The following is an 18,479-nucleotide window of genomic DNA, read 5'->3' as shown; positions in this document are numbered from 1 at the left end:
TGGGACCAGAGCGTGCGGCCGCATAGAAATACATGCACACTCCGGTCACAAGAGCCAGCGGCAGTGCCTAGTATTGATGCGCGAGTTTCTCATGTTGCACACGCAAGTGTGACCCCGGCCTAAGTGTCTCTCTCCATACACAGGATTACACAATAGTGAGGAAGACACCGGGGGACGGTGTGACTCCCATCATCCATCTCCAGGAGTCAGGAGGGCGGAACCCGGGCCCCATCACAGCGCCTCCCCCGCACTCCCTGCTACATGAGAGGAACAAGAAGATCCTGGAGCTCAGCAACAAGATGATTGAGCTGCTGAGCGGAGAGGTGACTGCTGGGACATTATACAGGACTGGAGGATTCTGGGTGATGAGCGGAGAGGTGACTGCTGGGACATTATACAGGACGACACTGGAGGATTCTGGGTGATGAGCGGAGAGGTGACTGCTGGGACATTATACAGGACGGCACTGGAGGATTCTGGGTGATGAGCGGAGAGGTGACTGCTGGGACATTATACAGGACTGGAGGATTCTGGGGGATGAGCGGAGAGGTGACTGCTGGGACATTATACAGGACTGGAGGATTCTGGGTGATGAGCGGAGAGGTGACTGCTGGGACATTATACACACTGGAGGATTCTGGGTGATGAGCGGATAGGTGACTGCTGGGACATTATACAGGACAGCACTGGAGGATTCTGGGTGATGAGCGGATAGGTGACTGCTGGGACATTATACAGGACAGCACTGGAGGATTCTGGGTGATGAGCTGAGAGGTGACTGCTGGGACATTATACAGGACTGCACTGGAATATTCTGGGTGATGAGCGGTGTTATGACCTGGTGGTTAGGTGCACCTGGAATGACCTGATGGTTAGGAGCACCTGGAATGACCTGATGGTTAAACTAGACGACAGGACAAGCTCTGGGGAGTGGAATCTCTGCTGACCGCAAACACTAATCCTATCACACACACTAGAAACAGCCGTGGAGCGTACCTAACTGTTATGACCCCAATGGCAGAGGGTCTCAGAAATAAATACCAAGTCTGCAAACACAAAAAACCAGCTCATAGGGCAGTGGTAACTGGGCTGACCGTATATCTAATCCTAGCACCACAAATAGCAGCAGCCGGGGAACGTGCCTACGTTGGTTCTAGACGTCTCGCGCCAGCCGGAGAACTAACTAACCCTAGAAGGGAAAAGATAGACCTTTCTTGCCTCCAGAGAAAAGACCCCAAAAGTTGGATACAAGCCCCCAACAAATAATAACGGTGAGGTAAGAAGAAAAGACAAACGTAAGAATTAACTAGGTATTTAGCAAAGAGAGGCCCACTGACTAATAGCAGAATATAGTAAGATGACTTATACGGTCAGCAAAAACCCTATCAAAATTTCCACGCTGGATATTCAAGAACCCCCGAACCGTCTAACGGCCCGGGGGGAGAATACCAGCCCCCTAGAGCTTTCAGCAAAATCAGGAATCACATTTAGTACAAGCTGGACAAAAAATAAGAGCAATACAAATAACCAAAAAACAAGGAAGCAGGACTTAGCTTAATTTTGCAAGAACCAGGACCAGCAGACAGGAGCAAACAGAAAGGACTGATTACAACGATGCCAGGCACCAGACTGAGAATTCAGGAAGTTCATATAGCAACACCCCTGGACTAACGACCCAGGTGGGTGCCAAACTGAGGAAAGGCAATCCCAGAGTCATATCACTAGTGACCACAAGAGGGAGCCAAAAAAGTCTAATTCACAACAGTACCCCCCCTTTAAGGAGGGGTCACCGAACCCTCACCAAGACCACCAGGGCGATCAGGATGAGCAGCGTGAAAGGCACGAACCAAATCGGCCGCATGCACATCAGAGGCAACCACCCAGGAATTATCCTCCTGACCATAGCCCTTCCACTTGACCAGATACTGAAGCCTCCGCCTGGAGAGACGAGAATCCAAGATCTTCTCCACCACGTACTCCAACTCGCCCTCAACCAACACCGGAGCAGGAGGCTCAACAGAAGGAACCACAGGTACAACGTACCGCCGCAACAAAGACCTATGGAACACGTTGTGAATGGCAAATGACACCGGAAGATCCAAGCGAAAGGACACAGGATTAAGGATTTCCAATATCTTGTAAGGACCGATGAAGCGAGGCTTAAATTTAGGAGAGGAGACCTTCATAGGAACAAATCGAGAAGACAGCCATACCAAATCCCCAACACGAAGTCGGGGACCCACACCGCGGCGGCGGTTGGCAAAACGCTGAGCCTTCTCCTGTGACAACTTTAAGTTGTCCACCACATGATTCCAAATCTGCTGCAACCTATCCACCACAGAATCTACCCCAGGACAGTCAGAAGGCTCCACATGTCCCGAGGAAAAACGACGATGGAAACCAGAGTTGCAGAAAAATGGCGAAACCAAAGTAGCGGAACTAGCCCGATTATTAAGGACAAACTCAGCCAACGGCAAGAAGGTCACCCAATCATCCTGATCTGCAGAAACAAAACACCTCAAATAAGCCTCCAGAGTCTGATTAGTTCGCTCCGTTTGTCCATTAGTCTGAGGATGAAAGGCAGACGAAAACGACAAATCAATGCCCATCTTAGCACAAAAGGATCGCCAGAACCTGGAAACAAACTGGGATCCTCTGTCAGACATGAGATTTTCAGGAATGCCGTGTAAACGAACCACATTCTGAAAGAACAAAGGAACCAGATCGGAAGAGGAAGGCAGCTTAGGCAAAGATACCAAATGGACCATCTTGGAAAAGCGATCACATAGGACCCAGATGACAGACATGCCCTGAGACACCGGAAGATCTGAAATGAAATCCATGGAAATGTGTGTCCAAGGCCTCTTCGGGACAGGCAAGGGCAAGAGCAACCCGCTGGCACGAGAACAGCAAGGCTTAGCTCGAGCACAAGTCCCACAGGACTGCACAAATGACCGCACATCCCGTGACAAGGAAGGCCACCAAAAGGACCTAGCCACCAAATCTCTGGTGCCAAAAATTCCCGGATGCCCTGCCAACACCGAGGAATGAACCTCGGAAATGACTCTGCTGGTCCACTTATCAGGAACAAACAGTCTGTCAGGTGGACAAGAGTGAGGTCTACCAGCCTGAAATCTCTGCAACACACGTCGCAAATCAGGAGAAATGGCTGACAAGATTACTCCCTCTTTAAGAATACCAACTGGTTCTGCGACTCCAGGAGAGTCAGGCACAAAGCTCCTTGAAAGAGCATCAGCCTTCACATTCTTTGAACCTGGTAAATACGAGACCACAAAGTCAAAACAGGAGAAAAACAATGACCAACGGGCCTGTCTAGGATTCAGGCGTTTAGCAGACTCGAGATACATCAGATTTTTGTGATCAGTCAAGACCACCACACGATGCTTAGCACCCTCGAGCCAATGACGCCACTCCTCAAATGCCCACTTCATGGCCAGCAACTCCCGATTGCCAACATCATAATTCCGCTCAGCAGGCGAAAACTTCCTAGAGAAAAATGCACATGGTCTCATTACAGAGCAACCAGGGCCTCTCTGCGACAAAACGGCCCCTGCCCCAATCTCAGAAGCATCCACTTCAACCTGAAAGGGAAGTGAGACATCAGGCTGGCACAAAACAGGCGCTGAAGTAAACCGGCGCTTCAACTCTTGGAAAGCTTCCACGGCTGCAGGAGCCCAGTTAGCAACATCAGAACCTTTCTTGGTCATATCCGTCAAAGGTTTAACAACGCTAGAAAAATTAGCGATAAAACGACGGTAGAAGTTAGCAAAACCCAAGAACTTCTGAAGACTCTTAACTGACGTGGGTTGAGTCCAATCATGAATAGCTCGGACCTTGACTGGGTCCATCTCCACCGCAGAAGGGGAAAAAATAAAACCCAAAAAGGGAACCTTCTGTACTCCAAAGAGACACTTTGAGCCCTTAACAAACAAAGCATTCTCACGCAAAACCTGAAACACCATCCTGGCCTGCTCTACATGCGAGTCCCAATCATCAGAAAAAAACAGAATATCATCCAGATAAACAATCATAAATTTATCCAGATACTTCCGGAAAATATCATGCATAAAGGACTGAAACACTGAAGGAGCATTAGAGAGCCCAAAAGGCATCACCAAGTACTCAAAATGACCTTCGGGCGTATTAAATGCAGTTTTCCATTCATCTCCTTGCTTAATGCGCACAAGGTTGTATGCACCACGAAGATCTATCTTGGTGAACCACTTGGCACCTTTAATCCGGGCAAACAAGTCCGACAACAGAGGCAAAGGATACTGAAATTTAACAGTGATTTTATTCAGAAGCCGATAGTCAATACAAGGTCTCAAAGATCCGTCCTTCTTGGCCACAAAAAAGAATCCCGCACCAAGAGGGGAAGAGGAAGGACGGATATGCCCCTTCTCCAGAGATTCCTTGATATACGAACGCATTGCGGTATGCTCAGGTACAGACAGATTAAATAGTCTTCCCTTAGGAAATTTACTACCTGGAATCAAATCTATGGCGCAGTCACAGTCCCTATGAGGAGGCAGAGCACTGGATCTGGACTCGCTGAATACATCCTGATAATCAGACAAATACTCAGGAACTTCCGAAGGAGTAGAGGGAGCAATAGACACCGGCGGGGAATCAGCATGAATTCCCTGACAGCCCCAACTTGACACAGACATTGCCTTCCAATCCAAGACTGGATTATGGGTCTGTAACCATGGCAGACCCAAAACGACCAAATCATGCATTTTATGCAGAACAAGAAAACGAATCACCTCCCGATGTTCAGGAGTCATGCACATGGTTACCTGTGTCCAAAACTGCGGTTTATTTTCCGCCAATGGCGTAGCATCAATACCTCTAAGAGGGATAGGATTTACCAACGGCTCAAGAACAAAACCACAACGCTTGGCAAATGACAGATCCATAAGACTCAGGGCAGCACCTGAATCCACAAACGCCATAACAGGGTAGGAAGACAATGAGCAAATTAAAGTCACAGACAAAATAAATTTAGGTTGCAAATTACCAATGGCGACAGGACTAACAACCCTTGTTAGGCGTTTAGAGCATGCTGATATAACATGTGTAGAATCACCACAGTAAAAACACAACCCATTCTGACGTCTATGATTTTTCCGTTCATTTCTAGTCTGAATTCTACCACATTGCATTAAATCAGGTGTTTGTTCAGACAACACCACAAGAGGATTAGCGGATTTGCGCTCCCGCAAACGCCGGTCAATTTGAATAGCCAGCGCCATGGAATCATTCAGACTTGTAGGAATGTAGAAACCCACCATCACATTCTTAATGGCTTCAGAAAGGCCATTTCTGAAATTTGCGGCCAGAGCACACTCATTCCACTGAGTAAGCACGGACCATTTCCGAAATTTTTGGCAATACACTTCAGCTTCATCCTGGCCCTGAGAAATAGCCAGCAAGGCTTTTTCTGTCTGAATTTCAAGATTGGGTTCCTCATAAAGCAATCCGAGCGCCAGAAAAACGCATCAATATTTGCCAATGCCGGATCTCCTGGCGCTAGCGAGAAGGCCCAATCCTGAGGGTCGCCCCGTAAGAAAGAGATAACAATTTTAACTTGCTGAGCTGAGTCTCCAGATGAACGGGGTCTCAGAGATAGAAACAATTTACAATTATTCCTGAAATTCCTAAACTTAAATCGGTCTCCAGATAACAGAATAGGTATTTTAGGTTCAGACATAGGACTACTGATAACAAAATCTTGTATGCCCTGCACACGAGCAGCAAGCTGGTCCACACTTGTAATCAAGGTCTGGACATTCATGTCTGCAGCAAGCTCAAGCCACTCAGAGGTAAAGGGGAGGAAGAAAGAGAGGAAAAAAAAAAAAAACTCAGAATTTCCTTTCTTATTATCCCACTTCTGCAATGCATTAAACAATCAACTTTGGCCTGGCATACTGTTATGACCCCAATGGCAGAGGGTCTCAGAAATAAATACCAAGTCTGCAAACACAAAAAACCAGCTCATAGGGCAGTGGTAACTGGGCTGACCATATATCTAATCCTAGCACCACAAATAGCAGCAGCCGGGGAACGTGCCTACGTTGGTTCTAGACGTCTCGCGCCAGCCGGAGAACTAACTAACCCTAGAAGGGAAAAGATAGACCTTTCTTGCCTCCAGAGAAAAGACCCCAAAAGTTGGATACAAGCCCCCAACAAATAATAACGGTGAGGTAAGAAGAAAAGACAAACGTAAGAATTAACTAGGTATTTAGCAAAGAAAGGCCCACTGACTAATAGCAGAATATAGTAAGATGACTTATACGGTCAGCAAAAACCCTATCAAAATTTCCACGCTGGATATTCAAGAACCCCCGAACCGTCTAACGGCCCGGGGGGAGAATACCAGCCCCCTAGAGCTTCCAGCAAAATCAGGAATCACATTTAGTACAAGCTGGACAAAAAATAAGAGCAATACAAATAACCAAAAAACAAGGAAGCAGGACTTAGCTTAATTTTGCAAGAACCAGGACCAGCAGACAGGAGCAAACAGAAAGGACTGATTACAACGATGCCAGGCACCAGACTGAGAATTCAGGAAGTTCATATAGCAACACCCCTGGACTAACGACCCAGGTGGGTGCCAAACTGAGGAAAGGCAATCCCAGAGTCATATCACTAGTGACCACAAGAGGGAGCCAAAAAAGTCTAATTCACAACACCTAACTCTCCCTAGACGCCTCTTCACAGCCTAAGAGCTAACTACCCCTAAAGATAGAAAATAAAGCCTTACCTTGCCTCAGAGAAATTTCCCCAAAGGAAAAGGCAGCCCCCCACAAATATTGACTGTGAGTTAAGAGGAAAGTCACAAACACAGGAATGAAACAGGTTTCAGCAAAGGAGGCCAGACTTACTAAATAGACTGAGGATAGGGAAGGGATCTATGCGGTCAGCACAAAAAACTACAAAAAGCCACACAGAGTGTGCAAAAAGACCCCCGCACCGACTCACGGGGCGGAGGTGCCACTCTGCACCCCAGAGCTTCCAGCTAGCAAGGCAATATCATGTTAGCAAGCTGGACTAGAACTTAGCAAGTACTAATAAATATATTCAGTACACAATGAACAACAAATGAACTAGCAGGGACTTGGCTTCTGCTGGAGTAGACAGGTCATCAGAAAGATCCGAGAGAGATCTGAACCAGTACTGATACATTGACAGCTGGCATCAAGTAACGATCTGAGTGGAGGTAAATAGAGAAGCCAGCCTAGCCGCAAACGAGGGCAGCTGAGGAAGCAACCTCAGAACCAACAGTTTCACTCACAGCCACCAGAGGGAGTCCACGGACAGAACTTGCCGAAGTACCATTCATGACCACAGGAGGGAGTTCGAGAACGGAATTCACAACAGTAACCCCCCCTTGAGGAGGGGTCACCGAACCCTCACCAGAGCCCCCAGGCCGATCAGGACGAGCCAAATGAAAGGCACGAACCAAATCGGCAGCATGGACATCGGAGGCAACAACCCAGGAATTATCCTCCTGACCATAGCCCTTCCATTTGACCAGGTACTGAAGTTTCCGTCTCGAAATACGAGAATCTAAAATCTTCTCCACCACATACTTCAACTCCCCCTCGACCAACACCGGAGCAGGAGGGTCAACGGAGGGAACCATAGGCGCCACATATCTCCGCAACAACGACCTATGGAACACATTATGGATGGCTAAAGAAGCTGGAAGGGCCAAACGAAACGACACAGGATTGAGAATTTCAGAAATCTTATAAGGACCAATGAAACGAGGTTTAAACTTAGGAGAAGAAACCTTCATAGGGACATAACGAGAAGACAACCAAACCAAATCCCCAACACGAAGTCGGGGACCAACACAGCGACGGCGGTTGGCGAAACGTTGAGCCTTCTCCTGGGACAATGTCAAATTGTCCACTACATGAGTGCAAATTTGCTGCAACCTGTCCACCACAGAATCTACACCAGGACAGTCCGAAGGCTCAACCTGCCCTGAAGAAAAACGAGGATGAAAACCAGAATTACAAAAAAAAGGCGAAACTGGCCCGATTATTAAGGGCGAACTCAGCCAATGGCAAGAAGGTCACCCAATCATCCTGATCAGCAGAAACAAAGCATCTCAGATAGGTCTCCAAAGTCTGATTAGTTCGTTCGGTTTGGCCATTTGTCTGAGGATGGAAATCCGAAGAAAAAGACAAATCAATGCCCATCTTAGCACAAAAGGACCGCCAAAACCTTGAAACAAACTGGGAACCTCTGTCCGACACGATGTTCTCCGGAATGCCATGCAAACGAACCACATGCTGGAAAAATAATGGAACCAAATCAGAGGAGGAGGGTAATTTAGACAAGGGTACCAAATGGACCATCTTAGAGAAGCGATCACAGACCACCCAGATGACCGACATTGTCTTTGAGAGACAGGGAGATCTGAAATAAAATCCATGGAAACATGCGTCCAAGGCCTTTTCGGGACTGGCAAGGGCAAAAGTAACCCACTGGCACGAGAACAGCAGGGCTTGGCCCGAGCACAAGTCCCACAGGACTGCACAAAAGAACGCACATCCCGTGACAAGGAAGGCCACCAAAAGGACCTAGCCACCAAATCTCTGGTACCAAAAATCCCAGGATGACCAGCCAACACCGAACAATGAAACTCAGAGATAACTCTACTAGTCCATCTATCAGGGACAAACAGTTTCTCTGCTGGACAACGGTCAGGTCTATCAGCCTGAAACTCCTGCAGCGCCCGCCGCAAATCAGGTGAGATGGCAGACAGAATCACCCCCTCTTTGAGAATACCAGCCGGCTCAGGAACTCCTGGAGAATCAGGCACAAAACTCCTTGAAAGGGCATCGGCCTTCACATTCTTAGAACCCGGAAGGTATGAAACCACAAAATTGAAGTGGGAGAAAAACAGCGACCATCGAGCCTGTCTAGGATTCAACCGCTTGGCAGACTCGAGATAAGTCAGATTCTTGTGATCCGTTAAGACCACCATGCGATGCTTGGCTCCCTCAAGCCAATGTCACCACTCCTCGAATGCCCACTTCATAGCCAACAACTCCCGATTGCCAACATCATAATTACGCTCAGCAGGCGAAAACTTTCTAGAAAAGAAAGCACATGGCTTCATCACAGAGCCATCAGAACTTCTTTGAGACAAAACAGCCCCTGCTCCAATCTCAGAAGCATCAACCTCGACCTGAAAAGGGAGCGAAACATCTGGCTGACACAACACAGGGGCCGAAGAAAAACGACGTTTCAACTCCCGGAAAGCCTCAACGGCCGCAGAGGACCAATTCACCACATCAGCACCTTTCTTGGTCAAATCAGTCAACGGTTTAACCACACTAGAAAAATTAGCGATGAAGCGACGGTAAAAATTAGCAAAGCCCAGGAATTTCTGAAGGCTCTTCACAGATGTAGGCTGAGTCCAATCAAAAATGGCCTGAACTTTAACAGGATCCATCTCGATAGTAGAAGGGGAAAAAATGAAGCCCAAAAAGGAAACCTTCTGAACTCTGAAGAGACATTTAGACCCCTTCACAAACAAAGAATTAGCACGAAGGACCTGGAACACCATTCTGACCTGCTTCACATGAGACTCCCAATCATCCGAAAAGACCAAAATATCATCCAAATATACAATCATGAATCTATCCAAATACTTTCGGAAGATGTCATGCATAAAGGACTGAAACACAGATGGAGCATTAGAAAGCCCGAATGGCATCACCAGGTACTCAAAATGGCCCTCGGGCGTATTAAATGCTGTTTTCCATTCATCGCCCTGTTTAATACGCGCAAGATTATACGCCCCTCGAAGATCTATCTTGGTGAACCAACTAGCCCCCTTAATCCGAGCAAACAAATCAGACAGTAGAGGCTAAGGGTACTGAAATTTGACCGTGATTTTATTGAGAAGGCTGTAATCTATACAAGGTCTCAGAGAACCATCCTTCTTGGCCACAAAAAAGAACCCTGCTCCCAACGGTGACGACGATGGGCGAATATGCCCTTTCTCCAAGGACTCCTTTATATAACTCCGCATAGCGGCGTGTTCCAGCACAGATAAATTGAATAGTCGTCCCTTAGGAAATTTACTACCAGGGATCAAATTAATAGCACAATCACAATCCCTATGAGGAGGTAGGGCACTGGATTTGGGCTCATCAAATACATCTCGGTAATCCGACAAAAACTCAGGGACTTCAGAAGGAGTAGAGGAAGAAATTGACAACAACGGAACATCACCATGTACCCCTTGACAACCCCAACTGGACACAGACATTGATTTCCAATCCAATACTGGATTATGGACCTGTAGCCATGGCAAACCCAACACGACCACATCATGCAAATTATGCAACACCAAAAAGCGAATATCTTCCTGATGTGCAGGAGCCATGCACATGGTCAACTGAGTCCAATACTGAGGTTTATTCTTGGCCAAAGGCGTAGCATCAATTCCCCTTAATGGAATAGGATACTGCAAGGGCTCCAAGAAAAAACCACAGCGCCTGGCAAACTCCAAGTCCATCAAATTCAGGGCAGCGCCTGAATCCACAAATGCCATAACAGGGTAGGACGACAAAGAGCAAATCAGAGTAACGGACAAAAGAAATTTAGGCTGTACAGTACCAATGGTGACAGACCTAGCGAACAGCTTAGTGCGCTTAGGACAATCAGAGATAGCATGAGTGGAGTCACCACAGTAAAAATACAGCCCATTCTGACGTCTGTGTTCTTGCCGTTCAGCTCTGGTCAAAGTCCTATCACATTGCATAGGCTCAGGCCTCTGCTCAGAGGATACGGCCAAATGGTGCACAACCTTGCGCTCACGCAAGCGCCGATCGATCTGAATGGCCAAGGACATTGATTCATTCAGACCAGCAGGCGTGGGGAACCCCACCATAACATCCTTAAGGGCTTCAGAAAGACCCTTTCTGAAAATTGCTGCAAGGGCACACTCATTCCATTGAGTAAGCACAGACCACTTTCTAAACTTCTCGCAATATACCTCCGCTTCATCCTGACCCTGACACAAAGCCAGCAAGATTTTCTCTGCCTGATCCACAGAGTTAGGTTCGTCATAAAGCAATCCAAGCGCCAGAAAAAACGCATCTACATTAAGCAATGCAGGATCTCCTGGCGCAAGGGAGAATGCCCAGTCTTGAGGGTCGCCACGCAAGAAAGAAATAATGATTTTCACTTGCTGAATGGGGTCACCAGAGGAGCGGGGTTTCAAAGCAAGAAACAGTCTACAATTATTTTTGAAATTCAGAAATTTAGATCTATCCCCAGAAAACAAATCAGGAATTGGAATTCTAGGTTCTAACATCGGATTCTGAACTACATAATCTTGAATGCTTTGTACCCTTGCAGTGAGTTGATCAACACAAGAGGACAGACCTTGAATGTCCATATCTACACCTGAGTCCTGAACCACCCAGAGGTTAAGGGGAAAAGAAAGACAAAACACACTGCAGAGAAAAAAAAATGGTCTCAGAACTTCTCTTATCCCTCTATTGAGATGCATTAACACATTGTGGGCCAGCTGTACTGTTATGACCTGGTGGTTAGGTGCACCTGGAATGACCTGATGGTTAGGAGCACCTGGAATGACCTGATGGTTAAACTAGACGACAGGACAAGCTCTGGGGAGTGGAATCTCTGCTGACCGCAAACACTAATCCTATCACACACACTAGAAACAGCCGTGGAGCGTACCTAACTCTCCCTAGACGCCTCTTCACAGCCTAAGAGCTAACTACCACTAAAGATAGAAAATAAAGCCTTACCTTGCCTCAGAGAAATTTCCCCAAAGGAAAAGGCAGCCCCCCACAAATATTGACTGTGAGTTAAGAGGAAAGTCACAAACACAGGAATGAAACAGGTTTCAGCAAAGGAGGCCAGACTTACTAAATAGACTGAGGATAGGAAAGGGATCTATGCGGTCAGCACAAAAAACTACAAAAAGCCACGCAGAGTGTGCAAAAAGACCCCCGCACCGACTCACGGTGCGGAGGTGCCACTCTGCACCCCAGAGCTTCCAGCTAGCAAGGCAATATCATGTTAGCAAGCTGGACTAGAACTTAGCAAGTACTAATAAATATATTCAGTACACAATGAACAACAAATGAACTAGCAGGGACTTAGCTTCTGCTGGAGTAGACAGGTCATCAGAAAGATCCAAGAGAGATCTGAACCAGTACTGATACATTGACAGCTGGCATCAAGTAACGATCTGAGTGGAGTTAAATAGAGAAGCCAGCCTAGCCGCAAACGAGGGCAGCTGAGGAAGCAACCTCAGAACCAGCAGTTCCACACACAGCCACCAGGGGGAGTCCACGGACAGAACTTGCCGAAGTACCATTCATGACCACAGGTGGGAGTTCGAGAACGGAATTCACAACAGAGCGGAGAGGTGACTGCTGGGATATTATGTAAGATGGCACTGGAGGATTCTGTGTGATGAGCGGAGAGGTGACTTCTGGGACATTATACAGGACGGCACTGAAGGATTCTGGGTGATGACCAGAGAGGTGACTGCTGGGACATTAAACAGGACAGCACTGGAGCATTTTGGGTGATGAGCGGAGAGGTGACTGCTGGGACATTACACAGGATAGCACTGGAGGATTCTGGGTGATGAGCGGAGAGGTGACTGCTGGGACATTATACAGCACTGGAGGATTCTGGGTGATGAGCGGAGAGGTGACTGCTGGGACATTATACAGGACGGCACTGGAGGATTCTGGGTGATGAGCGGAGAGGTGACTGCTGGGACATTATACAGCACTGCACTGGAGGATTTTGGGTGATGAGCGGAGATGTGACTGCTGGGACATTATACAGGACGACACTGGAGGATTCTGGGTGATGACCGGAGAAGTGACTGCTGGGACATTATACAGCACTGGAGGGTTCTGGGTGATGAGCGGAGAGGTGACTGCTGGGACATTATACAGCACTGGAGGATTCTGGGTGATGAGCGGAGAGGTGACTGCTGGGACATTATACAGCACTGGAGGATTCTGGGTGATGATCTGGAGAAGTGACTGCTGAGACATTATACAGGACAGCACTGGAGGATTCTGGGTAATGACCGGAGAGGTGACTGTTGGGACATTATACAGGACGACACTGGAGGATTCTGGGTGATGATGGTGTCATTGTTGTCAGGTTCATATAAGGTGTCAGGACGTCGCTGTCTATCTCTCCATGGAGGAGTGGGAGTATCTAGAAGGACACCAGGATCGGTACCAGGATGTCATCATGGAGGAGCGCCGGCCTCTTACATCACGAGGTGAGAACAGGTTATACAGAATATAAATTCATCAATATTGAAATTTCAGCACCAAATAGTATAGGTTGTGGACTGATGAAAATCACAAGATAGAGACCTCACTGATTTGCAAATTATAAAAATATGCAAAGAACATTTTCCTAAACTCTGGATTATAGATTATTCAGTCCAGAGTCTGAGCCTCATGCAGAAATCACAGCACCTCCGGCCTCTGCTGCTGTCTCTGATGTTGTCTGAGGAAAGTTCTGCTGCTGAGCGGACTTCTACAAAATATATGGATCTGCTGCTGAAAGTTACTGTGATCCCAACCAATGACATTCTCAATGGAGACAAGGCTGGAGACGCTGCTGCCATGGGAGCACATTTAGGCCTTGCAGGATGCTCACAGTAGAAAAAGAAATAGGTGGCCTGGCATTTTAGTATGGAATAACGATTCCTGGGACACTTTGGTTAAATGTCCAAACCACTACTTCCATCACCAAATCAGTATAACTAGTAGTTGCTAGTGTCCTGGAAGGAAGTGTAGAGGGGCCCGACTACTGCACATTATGCCACTCCCCGCCATAGTCATGGGACTAGGGCTGGCGCAGCGTTCCCCCGTTTAGGCCTCTTCGTAGTGTTGCCCACGTGATCTCATCAAATTCCAAGAATGGCACTTAGCGATTCATTCTGAATGGCAAGTGAAATTAGATGTCACATACCAATTCTGAGACATCAAATAGTGTCTGCACAAACCATCAGAAAATGTCTGCATGACAGTGGGCCATGAGCCAGGCGTCCAGCTACTTGTCCTATTATCCTTACATTGCCTCTCAAAGCCGATCATGGTGCAGAATAAGATAGAGGCTGGAATGGAGCTCTGGCATCTTCAGCAATTAGCAGTTTTTTCATTAAAGCATTAATATCCGGAAATCGGTCTAGAGAAGATTACAATGATTTGCACGCACAGCTGCACTCAGCCTGGCAGAGGAAAATGGATAACCTCCCTGATAGCAATCAAGAAGTGTAAATGTGTGGATTTCTGTTCGTGGCTCATACTCAGACTGGAAAAATCCAGATGTTTTTGAAAATGTTGTTTTTTTCCTTTACATATCAGTAACTTGTCTTCATCTTGTGATTTCCAGAATTCCATGACTTTTCATTCTTGAAGTTAGAGAAATTTGTTCTTTTCAGTTTTTGAGTTTATTATGTCAAGGTTTGTGCAATAAAAGTAGAGCTTGGCGCAGATCAGAATCCCAGATTTTGTCATTGATAAATTATAAAACAAATGTTAAATGATAAATTAAACAATGTTTTTGTAAGGCTAGAATCACACATGCAGTTTCTTTGTCATGGTTCGTACTGCAGTTTCTTGAGCCCTAACTGGAATTGGATTAGAGAGGTTTGGCAAATACCTCTCTAATCCAATAGGAAAGTAATATCTGCTTTATTTTTTTTTTCTATTCTTCAAACTTACAAAATCCATTTTCATTTTAACCAGGAAATCACATAATGAATTCAGAAAGAATCTCCTCTGTATTTCTAAATAATAAAGTAGAAGACAACAAGCAGCTCTCAGAAGAACAACTCATCAACCTTAATGTAAATTCAAGACTTCACAGTGTGGATCGAACACATATTCCCCCTAAGCGGGAGGATTCTTCTAATAAGCAATCTCAGATTCTTACCGCAAATACTTGTGAAAAAGGGGGCAAAAGATTTAAATGTGGTCAATGTGGAAAACACTTTACAAGAAGCTCAAGCCTTCATGCACACAGAAGAATTCACACAGGGGAGAAGCCATACTCTTGTTCTGAATGTGGGAAATGCTTTTCAGATAAATCAAGTCTTGTTATACATGAAAGACTTCACAAAGGAGAAAAGCCATTTTCATGTTCACTATGTAAGAAGTCCTTTATAGATAAATCAGGTCTTGTTAGACACCAGAGAATTCACACAGGGGAAAAGCCATATTCATGTTCAGAATGTGGGCAATGTTTTAGACAGCAGTCACATTTTGTTAAACATCAAAGAACGCACACAAGAGAGAGGCCATTTTCAAGTGCATTATGTGGGGAATGCTTTACAGATAAATCAAGTCTTGGTCATGAGAGACATCAAATGGGGGTTAAAGCCTTTTCATGTTCACTATGTGGGAAGTCCTTTACATATAAATCAAGTCTTCTTAGACATATGCAAAGTCACATGGGGGAAAAAAATTACTCATGTTCAGAATGTGGGAAATGTTTTACTCATCAGTCAGTTCATGTTACACCTCAGACAACTCACACAGGAGACAAGCCTTATTCATGTTCAGAATGTGGGAAATGCTTTACAGGTAAATCATATCTTGTTACACATCAGAGAATTCACACAGGAGAGAAGCCATTTTCATGTTTAGAATGTGGGAAATGTTTTACACATCAATCGGTTTATGCTCAGCATCAGAGAATTCACTCAGGAGAAAAACCATATTCATGTTCAGAATGTGGAAAATGTTTTGCTCATAAATCAGGTCTTGTTAAACATCTGAGAAGTCACACAGGGGAGAAGCCATACTCATGTTTAGAATGTAGGAAATGTTTTTCAGATCAATCAAGTCTTGCTAGACATCAGAGAAGTCACACAGGGGAGAAGCCGTATTCATGTTCAGAATGTGGGAAATGTTTTACATATCAATCAGATAGTGTTAGACATCAGAGAACTCACACAGGCAATAAAAAGCCATATGTATGTATAGAATGTGGGAAAAGTTTTACAGATAAATCTTATCTTACTAAGCATCAGAGACTTCATACAAGAGAGAATCTGTTTTTATGTTCAGAATGCGGGAAATGTTTCACACGACAAACAGATTTTGCTAAACATCTCAGAATTCACACAGGCGAGAAGCCGTATTTATGTTCCGAATGTGGGAAATGTTTTGGAGATAAGTCACATCTTGTTCGACATAAGAAAATTCACACAAGCGAGAAGACACTTTAAAATGTTAAATATTGGAATTTTACTTTTTTCCCACAAAAATGTTGCTTTCGCCCCAGAAAATGGACCATACAATTTGATGTCCAATTTCTGCAATTTCTCCTGAGTATGCTTACATTCCATATGTGGTAGAAAACTACTGTTTGGGTGCACGACACGGCTCGTAAGGGAAGGAGTACCATATGACTTTTGAAGCACTAAATTGGCTGGAATAGATAGTGGATGCCATGATATATTTGCAGAGCACCTCATATATCCTTGAGGAATTCATCTAGGGATGTAGTGAGCATTTTTAGCCCTTAGGTGATTCAAAGAATTGTATAACATTTTGCTGACTCAATGGAAAATTATAATTTCTTCCATTAAAATGTTGCTTTGGCCCTAAGTTTTTAATTTTCAGAAGGAGTAATAGGAGAAAATGGACCGTACAATTTGTTGTGCAATTTCTCTTGAGTACGCCAATACCCCATACTTTTGAGGCACAGTGCAAAGCTCAGAAGAGAAGGAGCTCCATATTGGAGTTCAGATTTTGATGGAATGGTTTGAGAGCCCCTGAGGTGCCAGAACAGCAGAAGCCCCCATAGGTGTCCCCTGTTATGACCTGGTGGTTAAGGAGCAACATGGGACGAGCTCTGAGTAGGTGGTATCTGTACTGACCGCAGTTCCTAATCCTAACACCAACACTAGAAGTAGCCGTGGGATGTTCCTGTCACTCCCTAGACACCTCGTCACAGCCTGAGAACTAACTACCCCTAAAGATGGAAACAGAAAGCTATCTTGCCTCAGAGAAAACCCCAAAGGAAAGATAGCCCCCCACAAATATTGACTGTGAGTGGAGAGGGAAATGACATACACAGAATGAAAACAAGATTTAGCAAAGGAGGCCAATTCTAACTAGATAAACAGGATAGAAAAGAATACTGTGCGGTCAGTATTAAAAAGCTAAAAATCCACACAGAGTTTACAAAAAATCTCCACACCGACTCACGGTGTGGAGGGGCAAATCTGCTTCCCCAGAGCTTCCAGCTAAGCTGAATATATCATACTGACAAGCTGGACAAGAAAAAACATAACATGAGCTGAACGATTAAGTCCACAGCAAGTGGACAACCAAAAGAAAAGCAATGACTTATCTTTGCTGAAATGGACAGGCTATCAGAGAAATCCAAGGAGAGATCTGAATCCAACCAAGAAACATTGACAGCTGGCACTGGCTGAAGACTAGAGCCAGGCTAAATAGCAGAGCCAGGAGAGACGATCAGTGGAAGCAGCTGCTAATGCTAAATCCAAGGAGCAGCAGTTCCACTCAAAACCACCGGAGGGAGCCCAAGGGCAGAATTCACAAAAGTGCCATTTACAACCACCGGAGGGAGCCCAAGAACGGAATTCACAACAGTACCCCCCCCTTGAGGAGGGGTCACCGATCCCTCACCAGAACCCCCAGGCCGATCAGGATGAGCCAAGTGAAAAGCACGAACCAAATCGGCAGCATGGACATCGGAGGCAACAACCCAAGAATTATCCTCCTGGCCATAACCCTTCCACTTGACCAGAAACTGAAGCTTCCGCCTCGAAAAACGAGAATCCAAAATCTTCACCACATATTCCAACTCCCCCTCAACCAACACCGGAGCAGGAGGATCAACAGAGGGAACCACGGGCACCACATATCTCCGCAACAAAGATCTATGGAAAACATTATGGATGGAAAAAGAAGCTGGAAGGGCCAAACGAAAAGATACCGGATTGATAATTTCAGAAATCTTATAAGGACCAATAAAGCGAGGCTTGAACTTAGGGGAAGAAACCTTGATAGGAACATGACGAGAAGATAACCAGACTAAATCCCCAACACGAAGCCGGGGACCAACACACCGACGACGGTTAGCAAAACGTTGAGCCTTTTTCTGAGACAACGTCAAATTGTCCACCACATGAGTCCAAATCTGCTGTAACCTGTCCACCACAGAATCCACACCAGGACAGTCAGAAGGCTCAACCTGCCCTGAAGAAAAACGAGGATGAAAACCAAAATTACAAAAAAAAGGCGAAACCAAGGTAGCCGAACTAGCCCGATTATTAAGGGCAAACTCGGCCAACGGCAAGAAGGCCACTCAATCATCCTGATCAGCAGGCACAAAGCATCTCAAATAGGTTTCCAAGGTCTGATTGGTTCGCTCAG

General features: G+C 45.8%; 2 protein-coding genes across 9 annotated transcripts in view; one reads left to right on the top strand and one right to left on the bottom strand.

Annotated features, from left to right (window-relative positions):
• The window catches only part of LOC143793546 (uncharacterized), a 38,655-nt gene extending 21,979 nt beyond the window's left edge, over positions 1-16,676 (top strand). The window contains exons 3-5 of the mRNA XM_077280612.1: positions 144-323; positions 13,213-13,336; positions 14,817-16,676. Coding sequence (XP_077136727.1) covers positions 144-323; positions 13,213-13,336; positions 14,817-16,300 — 1,788 coding nt within the window. The 3' untranslated portion in view covers positions 16,301-16,676. The remainder of the gene's footprint in view (positions 1-143; positions 324-13,212; positions 13,337-14,816) is intronic.
• LOC143793498 (uncharacterized) overlaps positions 1-18,479 on the bottom strand; it is a 301,418-nt gene that overhangs the window by 73,573 nt on the left and 209,366 nt on the right. The gene's annotated exons all lie outside the window — the stretch shown is intronic.

Source organism: Ranitomeya variabilis, chromosome 1 (assembly GCF_051348905.1).
Source record: "Ranitomeya variabilis isolate aRanVar5 chromosome 1, aRanVar5.hap1, whole genome shotgun sequence".
Classification (NCBI taxonomy): Eukaryota; Metazoa; Chordata; class Amphibia; order Anura; family Dendrobatidae; genus Ranitomeya; species Ranitomeya variabilis.
This window is presented reverse-complemented; position numbering and strand designations above follow the sequence as displayed.